At 47.5% G+C, this 19,900-nt stretch overlaps 1 protein-coding gene across 2 annotated transcripts in view; it reads right to left on the bottom strand.

Annotated features, from left to right (window-relative positions):
- ARHGAP39 (Rho GTPase activating protein 39) overlaps window positions 1-19,900 on the bottom strand; it is a 100,534-nt gene that overhangs the window by 9,765 nt on the left and 70,869 nt on the right. The window contains exons 3-6 of one of the 2 annotated variants that reach the window (XM_088180407.1): window positions 17,574-17,654; window positions 7,698-9,099; window positions 3,097-3,658; window positions 80-172 (exon numbers count right to left, since the gene is read on the bottom strand). In XM_088180407.1, the coding sequence (XP_088036533.1) occupies window positions 80-172; window positions 3,097-3,658; window positions 7,698-9,099; window positions 17,574-17,654 (2,138 nt within the window). The remainder of the gene's footprint in view (window positions 1-79; window positions 173-3,096; window positions 3,659-7,697; window positions 9,100-17,573; window positions 17,655-19,900) is intronic. The other variant, XM_088180416.1, reaches the window with a different exon arrangement.

Here is a 19,900-nt window from a genome sequence, read left to right as displayed (position 1 = left end):
CTGCTGCCCCTCTGCCCTCCCTCATCTCCCTGGAAAATTCTGGGAATTCCCGAAATTCTGGCAATTCCAGGTTCCCTACCCGGGATCTCCTCGTTCTGGGGCTTTGGTTTCTTTCGCAATTTGGGTTTCTTCTGATTGGTCCTTGCCAGGAGGTGCCGGAGGTGCCGCGAGACTGGGGAAAAGCACCGGGAATTCCCGCGGGGAACGGACATCGGGAGCGGGACAACAACGGGAATTAACACGGAATTGAAATGGCATTGAAATGGAAAAAAGAAGAATTAAAATTAAAATTAAAATTAAATTTAAATAAAAATTAAATTAAATTAAAAGAAAATCAAAATTCAATTGAAAATAGAAAAAAATTAAATTCAATTTAAAATTTAGTTAACATGAATATTAAAAATTAAAACGAAAATGAAATTAACTTGAAAAGAAATGTAAATTGAAACAGAAAAAAATTTTAAATTTAAATTCAAATTACAGTTTAAAATAGAAAAAAGAAATGAAATTTGATGTTGAAATCTAAAAAAGTTAAATTGAAATTGAAATAGAAATGGAAATTAAATTTAATTAAACTAACATTAAATGGAAATAAAAATTTAAAAAACAAATTAAATTTAAATTTTAAAAAGTATTAAAATTAAAATAAATTGAAATTGAAATTTGAGATGAAATGGAAATTTTGATAGTGAAATAAGAATTGAAATTAAATTAAAATTGAAAAAATGAAATTGGAATAAAAATTGAAATGGGAATTTAAAAAAATTAAAATGAAATTAAACGAAAATTTAAAAATTGCAATTAAAATTGAAATTGGAAATGAAATGGGAATTTAAATTAGAATAAAAGTTTAATTGAAATTGAAATTTTAAAGTTGAAATGAAATTAAAATTGAAATTAAAATTTGAAATAGAAATTGAAATTTAATGAAAATTCATCATAAAATGAAAACGAAGTGAAATGGAAGTAAAATTTGAAATCCCATTAAAATAAAAACTGAAACAAAAGTTGAAATTAAAATAAAATTGCAATAAAATCAAATTTTAAAAAGGCAAATAAAATTAAAAGAAAAAATTAAATGAAATTAATTTAAATTAACAATTGAAGTTTAAATTTAAATTAATGAAAAACTGAAAGGAAATTAAAGGAAAATTGAAATAAAAATGAAAAAATTAAAATGGAAATGAAAGTGGAAATGAGAATAAAACATTGAATTTAATTTGAATTAAATGACACAGTGAAATGAAGTGAAAATGGAAATGAAAATAAAGAATTGAAGTGAAAATTAAAATTAAAAATTAAATTTCAATAAAAATGCAAAATTAAAATATAATAGAAACATAAGAATAATAAATCCATTTAAAAATAAATTAAAATAATTTAAAGTAAAACAAAATAAAAATAAGTCAGCAAAGATTAAAAATCAAAATAAGTAAACAAAGATAAAAAAAAGAATAGTTTAAAAATTTAATGGAATACAAATAAAAATGAAAATAATAATAAAATAATTATTAAAACAATATTTAAAGAAAATAAAGATGAAAATTAATATTTAAGAAAAAATAAAGATAAAAATTAAAAATACAGTGGAAATCAATAAAAAATTAAGACAATTGAATATAAACAAGATCAAAATTAAATTAAAAATAGAAAAAAAAGTAAAAATGAAATTAAAAATTAATAAAGAAAATAAAATTAAAATAAAAATTGTATTTAAAACTGAAATTGAAAGGAATAAAATAAAAATAAAAGGGGAACAAAAACCTAATTGAAACGACAATGAAAATGCAAATTTAACCAAATGAGATGGAATCGAAAATGCAAATTAAAACAAAGCGACAACAAAACCAATCAACACAAAGACAACGAAATTCCTGGAAAAAACACGGAAAACTCCAAACGAGGGTGGAATTCGGGAATTCCCAGGGCAGGGCTCTGGTTGGCTGGGGAGGAATTGGGGGCGGAGCTTCCCGAATGTGGCGGGAAATGAGTTTGACACCTCTGGTGGCACCAACCCAACCCATTGTGACATTCCCAGGAATTCCCATCAGGAACCTTCCGGGGTCGTCTCCAACCTTCTGTGGCCACCTGAGGTGGGATCATCTTCTGGTGACCCCCAGGAGTTGAAGGACACCTCGGAACCCCAGGAGAAATTTGGGATCTAAAATTCCCAAATCTTCTTGGATTCCCAATCCCACCTCAAACACGTCCCACCAGGAGTTGACGTCAACTCCTGGGGACGTCCAGATGAGGAAGGATTTGGGACAACCAATCCCAAGGCTGGAAAGGATCTCCTAAAATTCCCAAATTTCTGTCTCCGTCTCCAGCCGTGACCAAAAACCTTGGGAGATGGAAATCTTCTGGGTTCCATCCCAAAACTGGGGCTTTTTTTGGATCCAAAGCTACTGGAGAGGAAACATCTGGAGGTGGGAATGATGGAAACCATGGAATCATGGAAGTTTGGATCCAAAGCTACTGGAGAGGAAACATCTGGAGGTGGGAATGATGGAAACCAGGGAATCATGGAAGTTTGGATCCAAAGCTACTGGAGAGGAAACATCTGGAGGTGGGAATGATGGAAACCAGGGAATCATGGAAGTTTGGATCCAAAACTACTGGAGAGGAAACATCTGGAGGTGGGAATGATGGAAACTGTGGAATCAGGGAATGGTTTGATTTGGAAGAGACCTCTTAAGGTTGGTTGGAAGGAACTTCAGGGGATATCAGAAATTCCAGGAGCGGAGGTGACACTAAACCCACAAAGGTGTCAAAGATCATTTCCTCTTGCATCTCCCACTGGATTTCCAGGAAGAAGGCTGGGGAAGGCTCCAGAGCACTGAGTGCACCTCCAGGAGATGTTTTGGATGAGTTCCTCATCCACCTTTCCATGAGGAGACTCAGCCAAGAGGAAAGGAACCAAATCAATGGTTGGGACATGGAATCATGGAATGGTTTGGGTTGGAAGGGACCCCAAAGCCCATCCAAGGACACCTTCCACTGTCCCAGCTCACTCCAATCCCCATCCAGCCTGGCCTGCAACACTTCCAGGGATCGAGGATAGCCACACAAGCCACCAGGCCGCGGTTCCTGACTTACCTTTGGTGTCATTCACCGGATCCATATGCCGGTAAATGTATCCTTCAAGGTAGGAATGGAATTTAGGAGTGGGTGGGAAAAAGGCCAAACAAATGGCCATGAGCTCCCAGCCACGGGCCAGGCTCTCGTAACGGAAGTTCTCGGTGGTCTGCCGGCACAGCTGGATGTAGAGCTCGTCTCGCAGCCCCTGCATGCTCCAACCTTTGGTGGCGATCTCCAAGGCCACGTTGAGCTGGTCCGTCTTGGCCCGCCGGTCACCCATGTACATCTGGATGAGCTTGAAGATCTCGCACGCCTCCTTCTTGACATTGCGGTCATTGGTCATGATCATGGGTTTCTTGATGGATTCGCTGCTCCAGGCCAGCATGTTGGCGATGGAGACCTTCCTTCGGAAGAGCCCTTGGGTGTGCTTGTTGAAGTGCTTGGAGGCCCAGTTCTCAATGTCCGTCTCTGAGGAGGGCTTGCGCAGGTTGAAGGTGGGGAAGACGCAGCTGGCGCTCGGCATCATGTTCCGCGTCTGCCGGCTGCTCTCGAACTGCGCGCAGGCGCCGAGGTCCTCGGACTGGGGGACAACAGGTGGGACAGGTCAGCAGTGCTGGTGGGGTGGGAGTGCTGATGGAACGATGATCGATCAATCGATCGTTCGAGCAGCAGATCAAAAAAAGACCAACCAATAATCCAATGAACCAAGCAAGCAATCAGCAGATTAATCAATGAACCAACCAATCAATGAGTTAACCAAAAAATAGATCAATTAGTAAACTGATCAATGAAACAACCAGTAAATCAATCAGTCAATCAACCAACAGATCGATCAATGAACCAACCAACCAATGAATCAACCAACAAACTGATCAATTAAAAAAACAGTAAACCCATCAGTCAACCAAGGGATCAATCAATGAACGAACCAACTGATCAATCAACAAACTGACCAATGAAACAACCAGCCAGTAAACCAGTCAACCAATGAACAAATGGATCAATCAACCAAGCAATCAACCAACAAATCAAACACCAAACTGATCAATGAAACAACCATAAACCATTCAACCAACAATGGATCAATCAGTCATGCAACCAACCAATAAATCAACCAACAAACCAGTCAATCAATCAATCAAGCAAGCAAGCAATCAATCAATCAACCAACAGATAAAAAAACTTACTAACCAACCAATAAACCAATGAACCAACCAACCAACTGATCAATCAAACAACTAGCCAGCAAGCCAATCAACCAATCAACCAACAAATGGCTCAATCAACCAAGCAAGCAGCCAACAAAATAGTCAATCAATCAATAAACCAATAAACCAGCAAAGAAACCAGCAGATCAAAAAACTGACTGACCAACCAACCAGCTGATCAATCCACAAACCAATCAGCCAACCACCCAATGAAACAATCAACCAAGCAACTAAACAACAAACTGATCAATCAACCAAGCGATGAACCAACCAATCAATCAACCAACATCATCCAACCAATAGATCAGCCAACAAACCAATCAACCAACCAACCAATTATCCAACCAATAAATCAGCCAACAAGGTGATCAATCAACCAACTCATCAGTGGAGAAACCAACAGACAAACCAACCAACCTACCAATGAATCGTTCCAACAAACCAATCAACTAATCAATCAACCAAGCAATGAACCGACTGATCCGTCAATGAACCAACCAATCAACCAATCAATCAACCAACAAATCTATCAATCAGTCCATTAATAAATCAATTGATCACCCAACCAACCGTTGCAGCATTCAGAGGTCTTCCCATAAATCTCATCCTCTCCAAGGAGCTTCTCCTCAATCCCATCAAGGCCAAGTGGAGCTGACTCAGTGCCAGCAGCCAAAGTGGGTGGCACCAATTGGCATCAGGAGGGAGGACAAGTGACAGGCTGGACTGTCTTCACACTTGCTCAGTGGAGTCATGGACAGAAGTTGGTGGCAATGTGGGGGAAGCAAAGGGTGAGTGGCTTTGGGTTCCACCCATCCTTTGGGGACACTGGGGACACACCCACCTTTAACAGCCTCCCAGGAAACCCCCTCTACCCAAAATCACCTTCCAGGGTGGTTCTCCAGTGGCCACAGGAGGAGGTTGGTAGCTCCTCCAAGCCATGAGTGACGTGGATGGTCCTTCTGAACATCCTGAGGGACAGGAGATGCTCAGGATTTAACTATGACCTCTGCAGAGCATCCATCTGGGAAGGACACAGAGGACCCCTGTGGACCAGTGTCTTCCTCCTACTGGAACCAGCACAGCTTGTGGATGTCACCCCAGGAGGTGGAGGGACACCCCAACACCTGGTGACCAGCATGGAGGAGGCCAACAAGGGACAATTGGGATGGACAATTCCGTTGTCCTGCAGCCAGCCAAGGTGGCTTCATCATCTCTTCTGCAACATCCAGGCCAGCACTGCCTGGGTTTGGGGACCCTGGGGATGTGACCCATGGCAGGGAAGGACATGCCACATCATCCACAGGTGACACCGCTGTCCTCCCCACCTGGTGTGGAGTTGCCATGTTGGTGGCCCTGAGCAGAGTCCATGGGCAAGGTGACTCCAGTGGTGCCATAGACTTGGTGTTGGGCTTTAGATGAGGAACAGAAGAAAAACAGAAGGTGGAAAAACCTAGGAGGTGGAAAATCCAGGCAGGGACAAGGAAGCCACCCAAAGAGCCACGAGAGCTGCTGGCAGGTGATTGAGCTTTTGCTTCTTCAAACAAGTCAAGTTTCTTGTCTCTTCAACAACTTGTCCTGTTCCAATGTTGAGATCTTGCCATCAACATTGCTCCACTCCCATCTTGACCGCAGTGATGATGAGATGCTAAAAGGTCTCTCACTTGGCAGTCATTGGGGATGTGGCTCTTCCAAAATCTGGTCTGTGAGCTGGACCAGAGCCACCAAGAACACCCAGGGAGAAGGAAAGGACCACATTGGTTAGGGACATCAACCTTTTCCAGCCAAGCAGAGCGTGGTCAGGCCAGGGAGTGACACCGGAAGCGAAATGTGATGGATCCTCTGCTGCCAGAGCCAGTAGGAAATTAACTACAGCCTTAATTAGCTCTAATTAGCACCTAAATGAACTTGGGGGATGCCCTGGCCTACAAGAAGGGGATAAACCATCGGGTCTTAACTGCAAATGGCCGTGACCTCCTGCCTGTCCCATGGGGTGACTGTGGTGTCACCTGCAGAATTAGGGAATCCTCAAGGGAGAAGGTCCTGGAGCCACGTAGATGGGGCTTGGATGCACTTCAGTTGGGACACTCCACTGGTGACAATCACAGCCGTGACCATGGAAGAGTTTGGATTGGAAGGGACCTTCAAGTTCATCCCATTCCAATGGCCAGGGACACCTCCCACTATCCCAGGTTGCTCCAAACCCCATCCAACCTGGCCTTGGACACTTCCAGGGATGGGGCAGCCACAGCTTCTCTGGGAAACCAGCGTAGTGTCCCACCACCTTGGTGTCCCTGAGGTTGAGGACAACAAATGGGGCCACCAGGACAGAAACCTCTGAGGAGTGGAGGATTCCCACCACATCCCAAGCTCCGTGAAGGCAGTGTAAGATCACTAATGGTGGCAGCTTTTCCTCCTGGCATGAAGATCTGGAGCTCTCCAGTTTTGGGTTTGGACCTCCTCCAGCAGCACTGAGTCCTTGGGGATAATTGTGCTTCAGGAATCTTCTGCTGCCTTTGGATGCAATGCTCCACTGATTTCATTACACATTTCCTTACACATTTCATTACACACATACACATGTGGACAGAATAGGAATTTTCCTGATGATTTGCTGTTCCCAGCTCCATATCCAGGGTCTCCCTCCTGCTGACACCAAATTCCATCTTCCAGACAGTTTTCCAGGGGGGATTTATCCCCACATGTGGCATCATCACCTGTTTTTTGGAAGCCCTGACAGCCTTTCCCTGACTTTCCCTGGAGGGGAAGGGACTGATGGAGGACATCCAGAAGCTGATGGAGGATATCCAAAAACCAGGGAAACAGCTGATGGGCTGGAATCTGGGCACGTGGGGTGTACCAGCTTCAGCAATTCCAGGTCAGAGCCTCAGAGTTTCCTCTGGAATGGGAGTTTGGAGCTGGAGGAATCTCTGGACAGGGAACAGGCAGCCTACAACCCAGAGAAACAAATCCTGGAAAACTGGTGTCTCACTTATCCCAAGCTTTTGAGGAACCGCCTTGCTAAGGACCAACATCTTTGAGGGATCACCTTGGCAAAGACCAACACGTTTGAGGGACCACCTTGGCAAGGACCAACTTTGAGGGACCACCTTGGCAAGGGCCAACACCTTTGAGGGATCACCTTGGCAAAGACCAGCTTCCCTGAGGGATCATCCAGGGATGGGCACTCGGGAATCTCCTGGGAGCTGGGAGGATCCAGGATCCCACCAAGACAGAAGAAGCCATGGCACAGAGCTGAGGCCACCATGGCACAGAGCTGCCCATGCTCAATCCTGGTGTGGGATCACCCCAGTGACCATCCCACTGGATCTACACTGGAGGAGAAGCAGTTTCAACCAGGATTGGCCACGTAGTGAAGACCCCCAAAACCAAGAACATTTCAAAGGGCGTTACCTGAGATGGATGCAGGTAGGGCTCGGGGGAGGCCAGGTTGGTCTGGACGGAGACGCTCTTCTCCAGCAGGATCTGGGGGAAGCCCAGCTTCTCGAAGGTGTTCCTCTTCCAGTGCTTGTTCTCCTGCTGCGCCAACGCCTCGTCCTCGCTGAAGGCTCGCACCACCGGGCCCGGCATGGGCAGCGGGAGGGCTCCGTCACTCTCGTAGCCCGAACCGTCCTTTTGGGAATCCCAGCTACTCCGTTGCTTCATGTGGTAGTGGGCCTGCTGCGCTTCCCACGCCAGGCGCGCCTGCGCCAGGAACGGCTCCGGGAAGCCCCGCGCCGCCTCTGCCTCAGCCGCCTTGCTCTCCGTCCGGTTCATTGGTGACCTGTTGGGTCCCGGTGTGGCTCGTTCCTCACCCAGCTCACCCAACACCTCCCGCTCCCCCGAGCCGTCTGTGGAGGAGGCGTTGGCGTCGTGGTTCACCGAAGGCTTCCGGCTTTTCCTCTTCCTGGTGGAGGGCGAGTAACCAGTGGAGGACAGGGTGTCCTGCTGGCTGGACCACGACATGGAGTCCTCACCCTGGGCCACCTGGGCCCCCGTGGGGCCGGGGCAGAAGTCAGGTCCCTCCATGCTGCTGTAGTCGCCCGATTTGATCTCCAGGCGTTGGTCCCGCACCAGGCAGGGGCTGTGCTGCAGCGAGTAGGAGCCGCCGATGGGGTTGGGGGAATATTTGTGCCTCAAGCCTGTCTTCATCTTGGGGCTGGAGCCCGACTGCTCCACATAGACCAACTGCCGGACGTATTCCTTGCCGGCTGGGCTGTATTCCAGGCTCATGAAGCGGTCAGGACACTTCTGCTTAGTGAGCACCAACTGCTGGTAGGGTGAGTTGGAGCCTTGCTTGGGTGACTGAAGGAAAGGGTGAGGCTTCCGGATGGGCGATTTCTGGGGCGACCCGGCCTTGTAGCTCCCGCTGGCTTCGTACTGCATGTCCACGGGCGGCTCATCGTAGATGGGAGCCTGGTATTCCATGGGGGGCTCCTCGTAGAGTGGGGGCTCGTAGGCGTAGCGGGGCGACGAGGGCTGGGATTCGCTGGAATGTTTGCGGTGCTGGGCTTGGAGCGGCGAGCAGAAGGAATCTCCCCGGCCCAGTAGCGGCGAGCAGCTGCCCACATGCTCGGCCCTCTTCAGGAAGGGTGACTGCTTCCTCTCCGGGAAGAAGACGGAGTTGTCGGCGTCCGAGGAGAAGGTTTGGAGGTTGGGCGACTGTTGGCCACCCGAGGGCCGGCGGGAGCGGGAGCCCGGTTGGTTTTCTGGGGTGTAGCCATTGCCTTGGTGGAGGAGGAAGCTGGGCTCCCGATCCGTCACCTTGATCAGCATCCGCTCCTTGGTGCCGGCGTTCCATCGGAGGGATGAGGTCCTGCAAGGAGAAACATCGGGGGGGGGTGGGTCAGAATTCCACCAGAATTTGGGATCGCTGGTCCCAAACCTCCCGAACCACCACAGAGCCTGGAGGACGGATATTCCCAAGCACCCGAGAGATGGAGATGGGAGGGATCGGATGGGATTGGATATTGGACAAGGCATGGAGGGACAGGACATGGGGAATGGTTTCCCACTGCCAGAGGGCAGGGTTGGATGGAATAATAGAAAGGAATTCTTCCCTGTGAGGGTGGTGAGCCCTGGATTGGAATTCCCAGAGCAGCTGTGGCTGCCCCATCCCTGGAAATGTCCAAGGTCAGGTTAGACAAGGCTTGGAGCAATCCAGGATAGTGGAAGGTGTCCCTGCCCATGAGGTTGGATATTGGGAAGAAATTCTCCCATCAGGAATTCTTTCCTGGCACAGTGGATTTTCATCTCCTCTCTCCCTGTTCCAAGTCCTTGGCACACTCAGGAGGAAGAGCAAAGATGGATTTATGGAGCTGCCTGGTTCACAGGAGGGATCCGAGCTGGAATTTGCTGTTCCCTACCCACAGGGAAGCACATCCTGTCACCAATCCCACGCTGGAACAGAAGATGCCGGAGGCACCGTCTGCTCTCCCAGTTCATCCCTCTCCAATTCTCATTTATTCCCAGCCATTTGTCCCTTCTGTCCCCCAGGAAAAGGTGAGTTCAATCGCTGCCACAAACAATTCCCTGCAGGAGGCACCAGTCTCTCCTTGTTTGTCCTCACTCTAAGGGATTTGGGAACAATTTATTCCTTCCTTTTCCACCTTTGGAAGCACTTTTGAGGCTCCTGGGGTACTTGAGCCTCCTGCCAACTTCTTGCTGTCGAAAACCTGGATGAGTTTGGGTTCCTCCACCTTGGTTTGATGGATCTCAACCCCTTATGGAGCCTTTCCAGACCCTCAAAATTCCGTCCATGACCACAAAATCATGCATTCATGGAATGGTTTGGGTTGGAAGGGGCCTTAAAACTCATCCAGTTCCATCCCCTGCCACGGGCTGGGACACCTTCCACTATCCCAAGTTGCTCCAAGCCCTGTCCAACCTTGCTCTGCTCCTGAAAAATCTGCTTTTCCTGCTCAAACCACGCACAAAAATCTTGGATGTCTCCATGTTTCTTCTATGCTAGAGGTCTTTAATCCTCATGAATAACCTGATTTTTATACACAGATCCCAAAAATTGTGAGGAAAGAAAATGGAAGATCCACAGAGGATTCCCAGGGGAACTGGACTGGAATTCCCAGGGAATCTGTAGCTGCCCCATTCCTGGAAGTGTCCAAGGACAGGCCTTGGAGCAACCTGAGATAGTGGAAGGCATCCCTGCCCATGGAAAAGGGTTGGAATGCTATGGTCTGGAATTTCCCTGTAGAAATCCATGTTTCCACATTTTCCCCACCCCCACCCAAACCCAAATCCCTCCTAAATCCAGGTGTTTTTACTCAAACCAGGTGAAATTCTACTGCGTAATTCCCAGCTTTGCAGCTGGCATTAATATTCCAGCCCACGGCATCTGGCAGCAGCAGATCCGAATAAAAATCCCCAACGGAGCAGCGGCGCTTCCGTCAAATCACCTCGTTCTGGCCAATCCCAAATATTAAATAAGGGGAAGCAATATTCCTGAAAGCTCCATGGATTATGGGTGAGCTCCCCCCCCCCGCCCCCCAAAAAAAGACACGAAATAAATGGAATTTTCTGCCGGCAAAAGGAATCCCAAAAAGGCAGGTTTTGTCCTTAATTTGCTGCCCACGAGCGGCATGGCCACTCCAAGAAATTCAAGGGATCTGGCACGGGGCATCCGGCAGAAATTCCAAGTATTCCTGTTATTTCTGGCTTGGCACTGGGTTCTCCCTGCTGTTTTCTCTGCTTGGGGAACATTTTTCCAACTCTGTACATTTCCATGACAAAACCACTTCCCGAATCCCTGCGAATCTCCTATCCAAGGAATCGATTTTTTGGGAAATTTATGTGATTCCCACATAATTCCCATCTCGTTTAGGATAGGATTTTTCCATGTCCTCTTAAATCTCCTTCCCTCCTTGACTTTCTTCCAACCTTTCCGAAGTCAACGATGCAGGGGAGAGGAGAAACCTGGATCCCTCATCCAGGAATTCCTTTGCTCCCTCATTTACATATCATTATTCATTCTGACCATTCACAGCTCAAAATACCTTAAAATCCCATAAAAACAACCATATTTATGGATTTTTTACATTCCTGATGCTTTTAATGGAGCAGAGGGGCACCTCCACTCCATCAAGGTGGGACTGAGGGAATAAATCACAGCCAGGTTTAAGCAGAATTATTTTTAGATAATGGTTTATTATTTTAAACCCAAAATTATTTGGATTTTGATGGAATGAGGCAGCGATGTGAGGTTTAAAAGCAAGAATATTTCCAAGATCAACCCAAACCACACGTTTTCCCAAGATTTCTTCCCCTGTCCTGGTGTTGCTTAGACTTTGCAGGTGAAGATTAAAATTTAGAGCCAGGATTAAGTGGATTTTCCCCTCCATGGGAAAAGGGGAAGAAACCCTGATTTGAATAATTCAAATATTGTTTTCTGATGGAATGCAGCAGGATTCTCTGGGAAAAGCAAAGTATCCCTGGGTACCCCCCACCATCCCAAATTCCCAAATTCCCACCGCGTCCTCGCGCTTCCTCACCTTCCTCCCCCGGCTGCGGGATTTGGGAGCATCTTCTCCCTCCGCCTTCCACCTGAACTTAAAATTCCTTTTTCCAGGGCTAAACTGGGATGGGAATTGAGGGAAGCAGCCCGGCCCCCCTTCCCTCCCAGCTGGGCACCGCCTGCTCTGAGTGCATCCCACTGGGAAGTCTGGGGTCAGGGATGAGCCGGCGGCGGAAAAACCCTCCCTGTGCCTGGCACGGTGCCCGGCGCTGCTCTGGCAGCAGGAAAAATCTCCATGAAAAAATCAGGGAAAGGTGAGCAGCAGAGCCTGAAGATGTCCAGGCTTCCACCTGAAGCCTCTCGTGATCCATCCGAAATTTTCCACCTGGGAAAAGGTTCCTCAGGACAGGAATCTGGCCTCTATAATCATGGAAAAACCTTGTATTTTATGCTGGTTTGCAATTAAATCAAGCAATATGATGAAATCCTAAAATACTCCATCTTTAAGGTTCCACTGCTCTGCACCTGCAAGTAGTGCTGTTCCCAAAATTTTACGTGGAATTCTTTGGAATTCCATATGTAAGAATATCCCAGGGCTTGAACTGGAATTCTAAATTCTATGTTTTGAAATTTTGAATTTTAAATTCCTGCTCAAGCCCTCGTTTCTCAGTTTTTGTGGGGTCTGGGGTTCTCACAACCCCACCACGGCCTTTCCAATCCTTCTTCCACACTTCCAATCCCTTTTCCCATCTTCAGGAGCCCAGAAGTGTCATTTCCTCCTTGGAATTAATTTTTTTAGGAAGCCTTTTGATTGGTTGAAGCTGATTCCTAGAAAAACTCGAATGAGCGAGGTGAAATTCATGTAATTTTGGCAATAAAATGGATATTTGGGAAGAATAGCCAGGATGGAGTTTTCCCAGGATGATTTGATAGATACAACACAATCCATGGGATATCCAGGAAGGGGAAAATCCAGTTTGGTCTTTCTGGGGGAATTTTGGAGGGATGGGAACGTTGAAGCCCAAATCTTGGTTTGATGGATGTCCATGACCTCCTGAAACTACTCCGCATACAATTCCGTTCTCCAGCTAAAATATTCCCAAAGAATTATACCAAAATACCATAAAAAAAAAAAAATTTCATATTATTTTTCCAAAACTCTCAGGGATTGTCCGATCCCTGTCTCTGGATGGTGCTATGGGATCACTTTTAACTCCAAGCCCTCAACATCAAGTCCCTTCCATGAAACATCTGCGATGTTCTGCTGCTCTGGTGGCATGGGCGCTAATTAACATCCATGGAAGTTGATCAAGACCAGAGGGTCTTGATCCTTGCCATCCCATTCCCTTGCCATCCCATTCCTTCTTTTCTTCAGGGCAAGCAGGGCTGGGAGGATGAATTTTTGAACCCATCGCTTGGTCGGATCGTCAGGTTGGGATGTTGGGGGCCACAAATCTGCAACCAAAGCATTTTATGGGATGTAGATGACGAAGAAACACCAAAACGAACTCGGATGACCACTCCTGATGAGTCCCTCGGCTGAAGGTCAAGTTGACCTTGCTGAAGGTCAACTCAGGGTGGACCTTCCCACACCACCCACCTTGTCCTATTGATGGAGAGCACCTATAATAGCTGAGGGGTCTCCAGTGAGCTCCTATGGGATCAATCCCATCCAGAACCCACCAGGAGGAAGCACAAGACCGACACAACCAAGCCGGGCATGGAGGACACAGGCACCAAATTCTCGGGAGCCAATTAAATGAAATTAATCCCAATTAAAGCAATCCCCCCAAAAATAGTCTCTTTCCCGAAATCCAAATGTCACCGGAAAACAAGAGATCTTTCCAGATTGGAGAGGGAGGAGGGAATGCTGGGAAAGGAGCACAGAAGAGTCTTTATTGTTATGAGGAAGTACAAAGAGACCAGAAGTGACATTTCCCGAAATAGCCGATCAATAGGGAATCTGCTCCCGCTGGCTCTGGGAGCGCCACAAAGAGTTCCAAAAATGGTGATTTTTTTTTTTTTTTAGCTCTTGCCTATTCCGAGTGGGTTTTGCATTCCCCTGTGCCAAAGCTTTTCCGCCTCATGGAGTCTCCAGCCTGAATTGTTCATGCCTGATGGGAAACAGGGAATGGCTTCCCACTTCCGGAGGGCAGGGTTAAGTGGGATTTTGAGAAAGAATTCTTCTCTGTGAGAGGCTGGAATGGAATTCCCAGAAAAGCTGTGGCTGCTCCATCCTGGAGGTGTCTGGATGGAGCTGGATGGGGCTTGGCCCAGGAGGTCCCACCACTGTGATACCCCCAAGAGCAACCATCAACCCTCATCCTTTTTTTTTCCCAAAAGATGGGATTTTCATCTCGTGGCTCCTCACTGGTGTCAATTCTGCTCCTCTTCCTCACTTCCAAGGGAACCAAGGACTGACCTCTAAAAATCAGGAATTTATGAACTCAGAACATTTATGAACTCAAAATCCGGCGTGGTGATTCCTCACCTCCTTCCTGGGCTTTTCCAAAGCTCCTACAAAGCTCTTCCTGAATTTTGGGCCTGGGTTTACACAACTCTGCCAAATTACAGCCATTCCCTGAATCCATGTGGCACTAGGACAAGGATGGAGATGGGCTGAACGTGGCCAGGGCAGGATTTGAAGATTCCCATGGCTGGAGATGAATCCCCTATGAGAGCCAAGAGGTGAAAGCAGCTGGAAAATTACAAATTTTTGACAAATTACAGCTGTCCCCCAAAACAGAGGTGACCCTACCTCCTAAATCCTGGCAGACACCAACTCGCCTCTGAAACCACCTCAGATGCCTCCATGTGAGGTTCTGTGGAGCTCTGAAAGGCAGTGCCGGGATTTTTGAAAGCCAATCCCAATCATCTCACTTCCCCAATTTCTTTGTTATGAAGCAATTCCTGTTGACCACAAAAAGATCGGACACCTCTTCAAACACTCCTGGATGTGGAGTTCCGGGAGAAATTGAGGAAGACCAAGCCAAAGATTTCATGCAGGTGAAGCAGCTGCCATCCTGCTCTCCTGGAATACCCACGGAAGAACTGGGATTCTCCCTGCTCATGGATTGGACATCCCAACTCTCTACAAAGAGCTGGAACACAACAGGGCACCTTCTCCCACTCCAAAGCCTGGAATTGAGGGATTTGCCACAACTTTGGAGAACTTGGGTGCCATCTCTGCTGTCGGGAGGAGAAAGGGAGAAGAACGTCCTTGATGTTGAAGATTTTTGGTCCAAAATCCAGCTTGAGCAGCCTTGGACCTTCCATCCATTGACTGGCCAACGCAACCATGGGATGAAGACAGAAATCTGGAATTTCTCCCACAAACAAGCGGATTTCCCAATGGGAAGATTGATTTTGGATTAGGAAAGAGTTCAACTCCCTCAATGGAATGAGGACATGAAGCAGCTCTGGGGACCAAAAATCCAGAGAGAAAGAAGAGAGAAATGGTTAAGGGCAGGGATCCTGAATGATGGGATTTGGGATTCCGGGGCTTCCTGACAAAAGCCTTCCGGGCAGACAGAGCACGATGTCATCCTCTTAATGACACCCACTAATCTTCATTATACTGGAAAAATCTCCCATAGTAATTGTTGGCCGGGAACTCCGAGGAAGCGGAAAAATTCTTTCCCTGCTCCCAAGGATGTTTCTGCAGCTCCTGGGGCAATCCAGGGAGCTGAACCCCAGAGCTGCACCTGCCGGTGGCGACGATTCCATGGATGAGGATTCCCCAGCTGAATCCCACAGGATTTCTCAGTCAAGGTCCAGCTTCTCTCCGCAAGCCACCTTGATCCCACACTTTGTCCCAGCATCTGGGAGGTCTCCAGCTTCTCCTTTCCCAGCCAGAGGGGATGGAGGAAGGCAAGAACCATGACCTGTCATCACCACACTTCCCCATCCATCCAAGAACCGTGGAGGAGTTGTGGGGCTCAATCCTGTATCCCTCCGCCATTTTCCAGAGGAAAACCTCTAGAATTAATGCCAGACTCAATGGGAAGAGGGTTGGAAAGACCTGGGAAGGCTGTTGTCATGCAGACTTGATTTTCCAGCTGAGCCTGGAACCTCCAGGATCGTTTGACGAACGGGGGTTTGGAAATGGATGAATCTGAGGGAGCTCCAGTGGGAAGCATTTGAGGGATCATCCCACTGCATGATGGATCTTTGAAGCTCTGGTTGGGTTCCATCCTGCTCCAAGTTTGTCATCTCCATGCTGGCATGAACCCGTGGGGACAACGAAAGATCCCCTAACCCCTTGACAACCTTTCCAAACGTCCTGGAGCACCAACCTTCCCATCCCTGGAACTGTCCAAGGCCAGCTTAAACAGGGCTTTGAGTGACTTGGGATAGTGGAAGGTGTCCCTGCCCTTGGAATGGTTTGGGTGGGACTGGATGATCTTTGAGGTCCCACCCAAGCCATTCCATGATTCCATGATTCCATGATTAATTTTCCCCCTCACAATTAATCCCCTTAACAGGAATTCATCACAAGCTCAGATTCCAGCTCGTGGCACTCACGGGGTTAAACCAAAATCCCACCCGGAGACTCGTTCTTCCAGAAGGATGTCCACTCACAGCTAATTAAGCAAAGCTGCTAATTAGCTCCTTGGCTGGCGGCAGGCTGGGGGAAGGGTGGCCAGGGCTGCTCCATGGGTTTTTATGGGATTGGGAAGACAGAGGCGTCTCCTGCGGCACAGCTGATGCCAACAGCTCACGAGCGCAGTGACACTGAAGGTTTTAATTGCCACCAGCCCGGATGGATGTTGTCCCCGTCACTGCTCCGTGTCCCCATCACTGACAAATCCCACCGGATTCTGGCTCGGCTCCCGCTTCCCAAAATTGAAACACCAATCCCTATTTCCCAACCAAACAGCTCCACGCTTCCCAAATCTCACTCCTTCCCACTCTTCCTCGGAATTGCATTTGCCGAGCTCGTGGGTGGGAGATCAGGTTGTCCATGGATTCATGGAGAGTGTTCGGCTGGCAAGGATAAAAACCTGATCCCATCGCCCTGCTGGTTTTCCCTCCTGGAAAGCTCAGAATTCTTTCCCCCCCTCCTCCTTAAGTGGCAATTAATTCCGATGCTTCCCAGGAGGTCACTTGGCAGCAGGGAATGCTGGGGAAAGGGGGGATGGAATGTGGCCAGCGCCGCCAGGGAGATTTTCCACCCGCACGTGTCTTGGATCAGGATGGAGATCAGCTTGGAACAGCTGGAAAATGTGCCAGGAAAAGGGATGAGGAGCATCCTGCTCTTCCCACTCTCCATTTCCAACATGGAAAGCAAAGGAAGAGCTGGAGGTGAAAAAAATCCAAGAATTTGGGGTTTATCAAAACCCAGAGCAACCAGGCAGGGAGTCACTCCATTAATCCCCAAAATCCGATCTCATTCTTGTCTTGAAGTTTTAGGGTTTGACAAGGACCTGGTGGGGTCCAATAGGGACTTTTGGGTTCAGTGAGGACTTGGGGGATTCAAGAAAGAATTGGAGTGGTCTAACAAGGCCTTGGGGGGTGTTCAAGAAGGATTTTTGGGATTCAGTGAGGATTTTGGGGTTCAGTGAGGATTTTTGGAGCTCAAGAAGGATTTTTAACAGTTCAGTGAGGATTTGGGCTCCAAGATGGACTTGGTGGGTTTCAAGAAGGACTTTTGGGGTTCAATGAGGACTTCTGGGGTTCCTTGAGGACTTCTGGGAGTTCCACAAGGACCACACATGAAGGGAAGGGATGAGGAGAAGGATTGGAAAAGCGGGAATAAAACATCAGTGACGTTCACTGCCCCACCCATCCCAACCCTGATGCCGGAGGGAAATTCTGGCTACCTGTAGTGCAGGAGCTGTCCCTCGGTGCTGTAATCCCGATAAATGTCATATTCCTTCTCGAACACTCCGGAAGGTGACGAACTGGAAAACAGGAATGGACCAGGAGTTACCATCAGTGTCTCCTCTAGGATTAATGGAGATGAATCCCATCAGGATGGACTCCACCTGTCCTGGATCTGCTTGAGCTTGGAGTAATGGATTTTTTTATTTTGAGTTGTTGGCCAGATGATGACCAGGCCACCCATGGCCGTGGTCTCCAGGTTCATGTCCAACCCTTCAAATTTTCCCTTAAAACATCTGAGCAAATCCCAAACATCTCCCAGATTCATCCTGCCCTTTCCGAGTGCTGTTCCTGCTCTTCAACAACCTTGGATGGTCAGAGCCAATACGGGAAGAGGAAAATCCCCCCAAACCCCTTTTTGCTACGTTTTTATCTAAATCTGAGCCTGCAGAGCTCTTGTTCCCTGAAGATGGAGAAGGTCGTACTACCAACCTACTCCAAGAGGCACCACACTTGCAAAAACACAGGAAAAAAAGCATCTGGAAGCAGGGGATGGAATTTCCAAGCTGATTTTTGGAGTTGGTGGGGCTCAGTGAAGACTTAGGAATTCGAACTTGGAGTCCAAAAAGGATTTTTTGGGATTCAAGAAGGACTTAAAACCTCTCCTGTAGGATTGAACCCACACTTGATCCATATTTTTGGCTCCACACTTTTCCAATGGCCGTGAATTCATGCCAAGACTCTCCAGAACTTCCCAAAAACTGGGTATTGATCATTGTCTTTCCAATATTATCCATCCCTGCTGCCAATGAGCACAGGAAAAGGTTTATTTTTGCCTTAAGAGCCCTTCCTGGTGGGAATGTGCTCGAAATTTAGTCCCATTTTGAAAACACAGAGGCAAATAATCAGAAAATATCTGGAGAAACACTTTTATGCCAAAAAAAACCCAAAAACAACCCACCCCTAAAATCCACCCACATTTCCTTGTTAAGACTCTCAAGTTAATAATAGCTGGATCCGATGTTGGTTATGAGAGGAAAAAAAGAGGGAAAAGAAACAAATCTTCCTAATAGGATAAAGCTCCAAAATTTGAGTGGTGGAGCAAGGATGCAATAAAATCAAGCTTTTGTCAAAGCTAATTTTAATGGGATTTAGCCCTGGAATTATGGCTGTGTGGAATTGCTTAATCCATTTTTCCTCACCAGCGTGTGAATGGATTTTCTCCTCCTCCTCCAGGATTCCTGAGAGAAAGGCACCGCCTCTGATTCTGGTGCTGTACCCAAATCCATAGTGAAATTCAGATGGATCCCCAAATCCATGGTGGAATTCAGATGGATCCCCGAATCCATGGTGGAATCCAGATGGATCCCATCCCTGCAAGTGTCCAGGGCCAGGCTAGAGCAACCTGGGATAGGGGAAGGTGTCCCTGCCCAGCAACTGGATGGGCTTTAAGGTCCCTTCCAACCCAAACCATTCCATGATTCCAGGATTCCAGGGGAGTTCAGGAGTTGTTCAAGGTCCTTCCCTATGGATCTGCTTCCCAGCATTCCGCCCCCCATCCCTGGGGAAAGTCTGGTGCAAATGTCTGCTTTTCAGTCTAAAAATTCCACCAGAACCCGACCATGGCCAAAATGGACACTGGAATTCCCCACATGGGATGGACCAACAGATCCTCCCACTGCCATTAGCAAGGTCCACACCCCTCCAAGGAGAGAATTCCCACTCCTCCAGATCCCAGGTTTCTGTTCCAAGTGCCAGGCTCAATCTTGACGTCCTCTTCCATCCTTAATTTTGTCCGAGCCCAAGGATGGGTGGCTTTTTTCTTGGAGCTTTTCTGAGTTGTTGCTTCCAAGATCTTCCCAATCCATCTTGGTTCCCATCCATCTTTTGTCCCGCTGTTCCATTTCCCATCAGAGCTAATTATCCCTGTCCAAATGAACTCCACGCCTCCTCCGATCCATCTCCGATGAGGGTTCTGTGCAGACGGAGCTGATGGATGAGCAAATCCATCCCAAAGATTCTGACTGCTGGGAGCCTGGGCAGGGAATATCCACAGGGAGATTGGTTGCACATTCCCAGGGATGGCTGCACTTGCTTTTCCGGGATGAGCTGAATTCGTGGGAATCATTAAAAACCACCAACTGAGATTCCAGCGTTAATGAGCAGCCCCTGGAACTGGCCGGAGAGCCCGGGGCAGGATTCCCTGTTAATTCCTGGTTAATATTTAAACAGCACTGCTGGATTCTGGCTATCCTGACTTCCTGCAGGCATGGATGCGATGGAGCGTGGTCCCTACCCTTGGCCAGCTGTTTTTCCAAGGTTTTTA

The sequence above is a fragment of the Sturnus vulgaris genome, chromosome 1 (genome assembly GCF_052056855.1).
Source record: "Sturnus vulgaris isolate bStuVul1 chromosome 1, bStuVul1.hap1, whole genome shotgun sequence".
Taxonomy (NCBI): domain Eukaryota; kingdom Metazoa; phylum Chordata; class Aves; order Passeriformes; family Sturnidae; genus Sturnus; species Sturnus vulgaris.
Note: the sequence above shows the minus strand (reverse complement) of the source record. Positions and strands in the feature narration are given on the sequence as shown.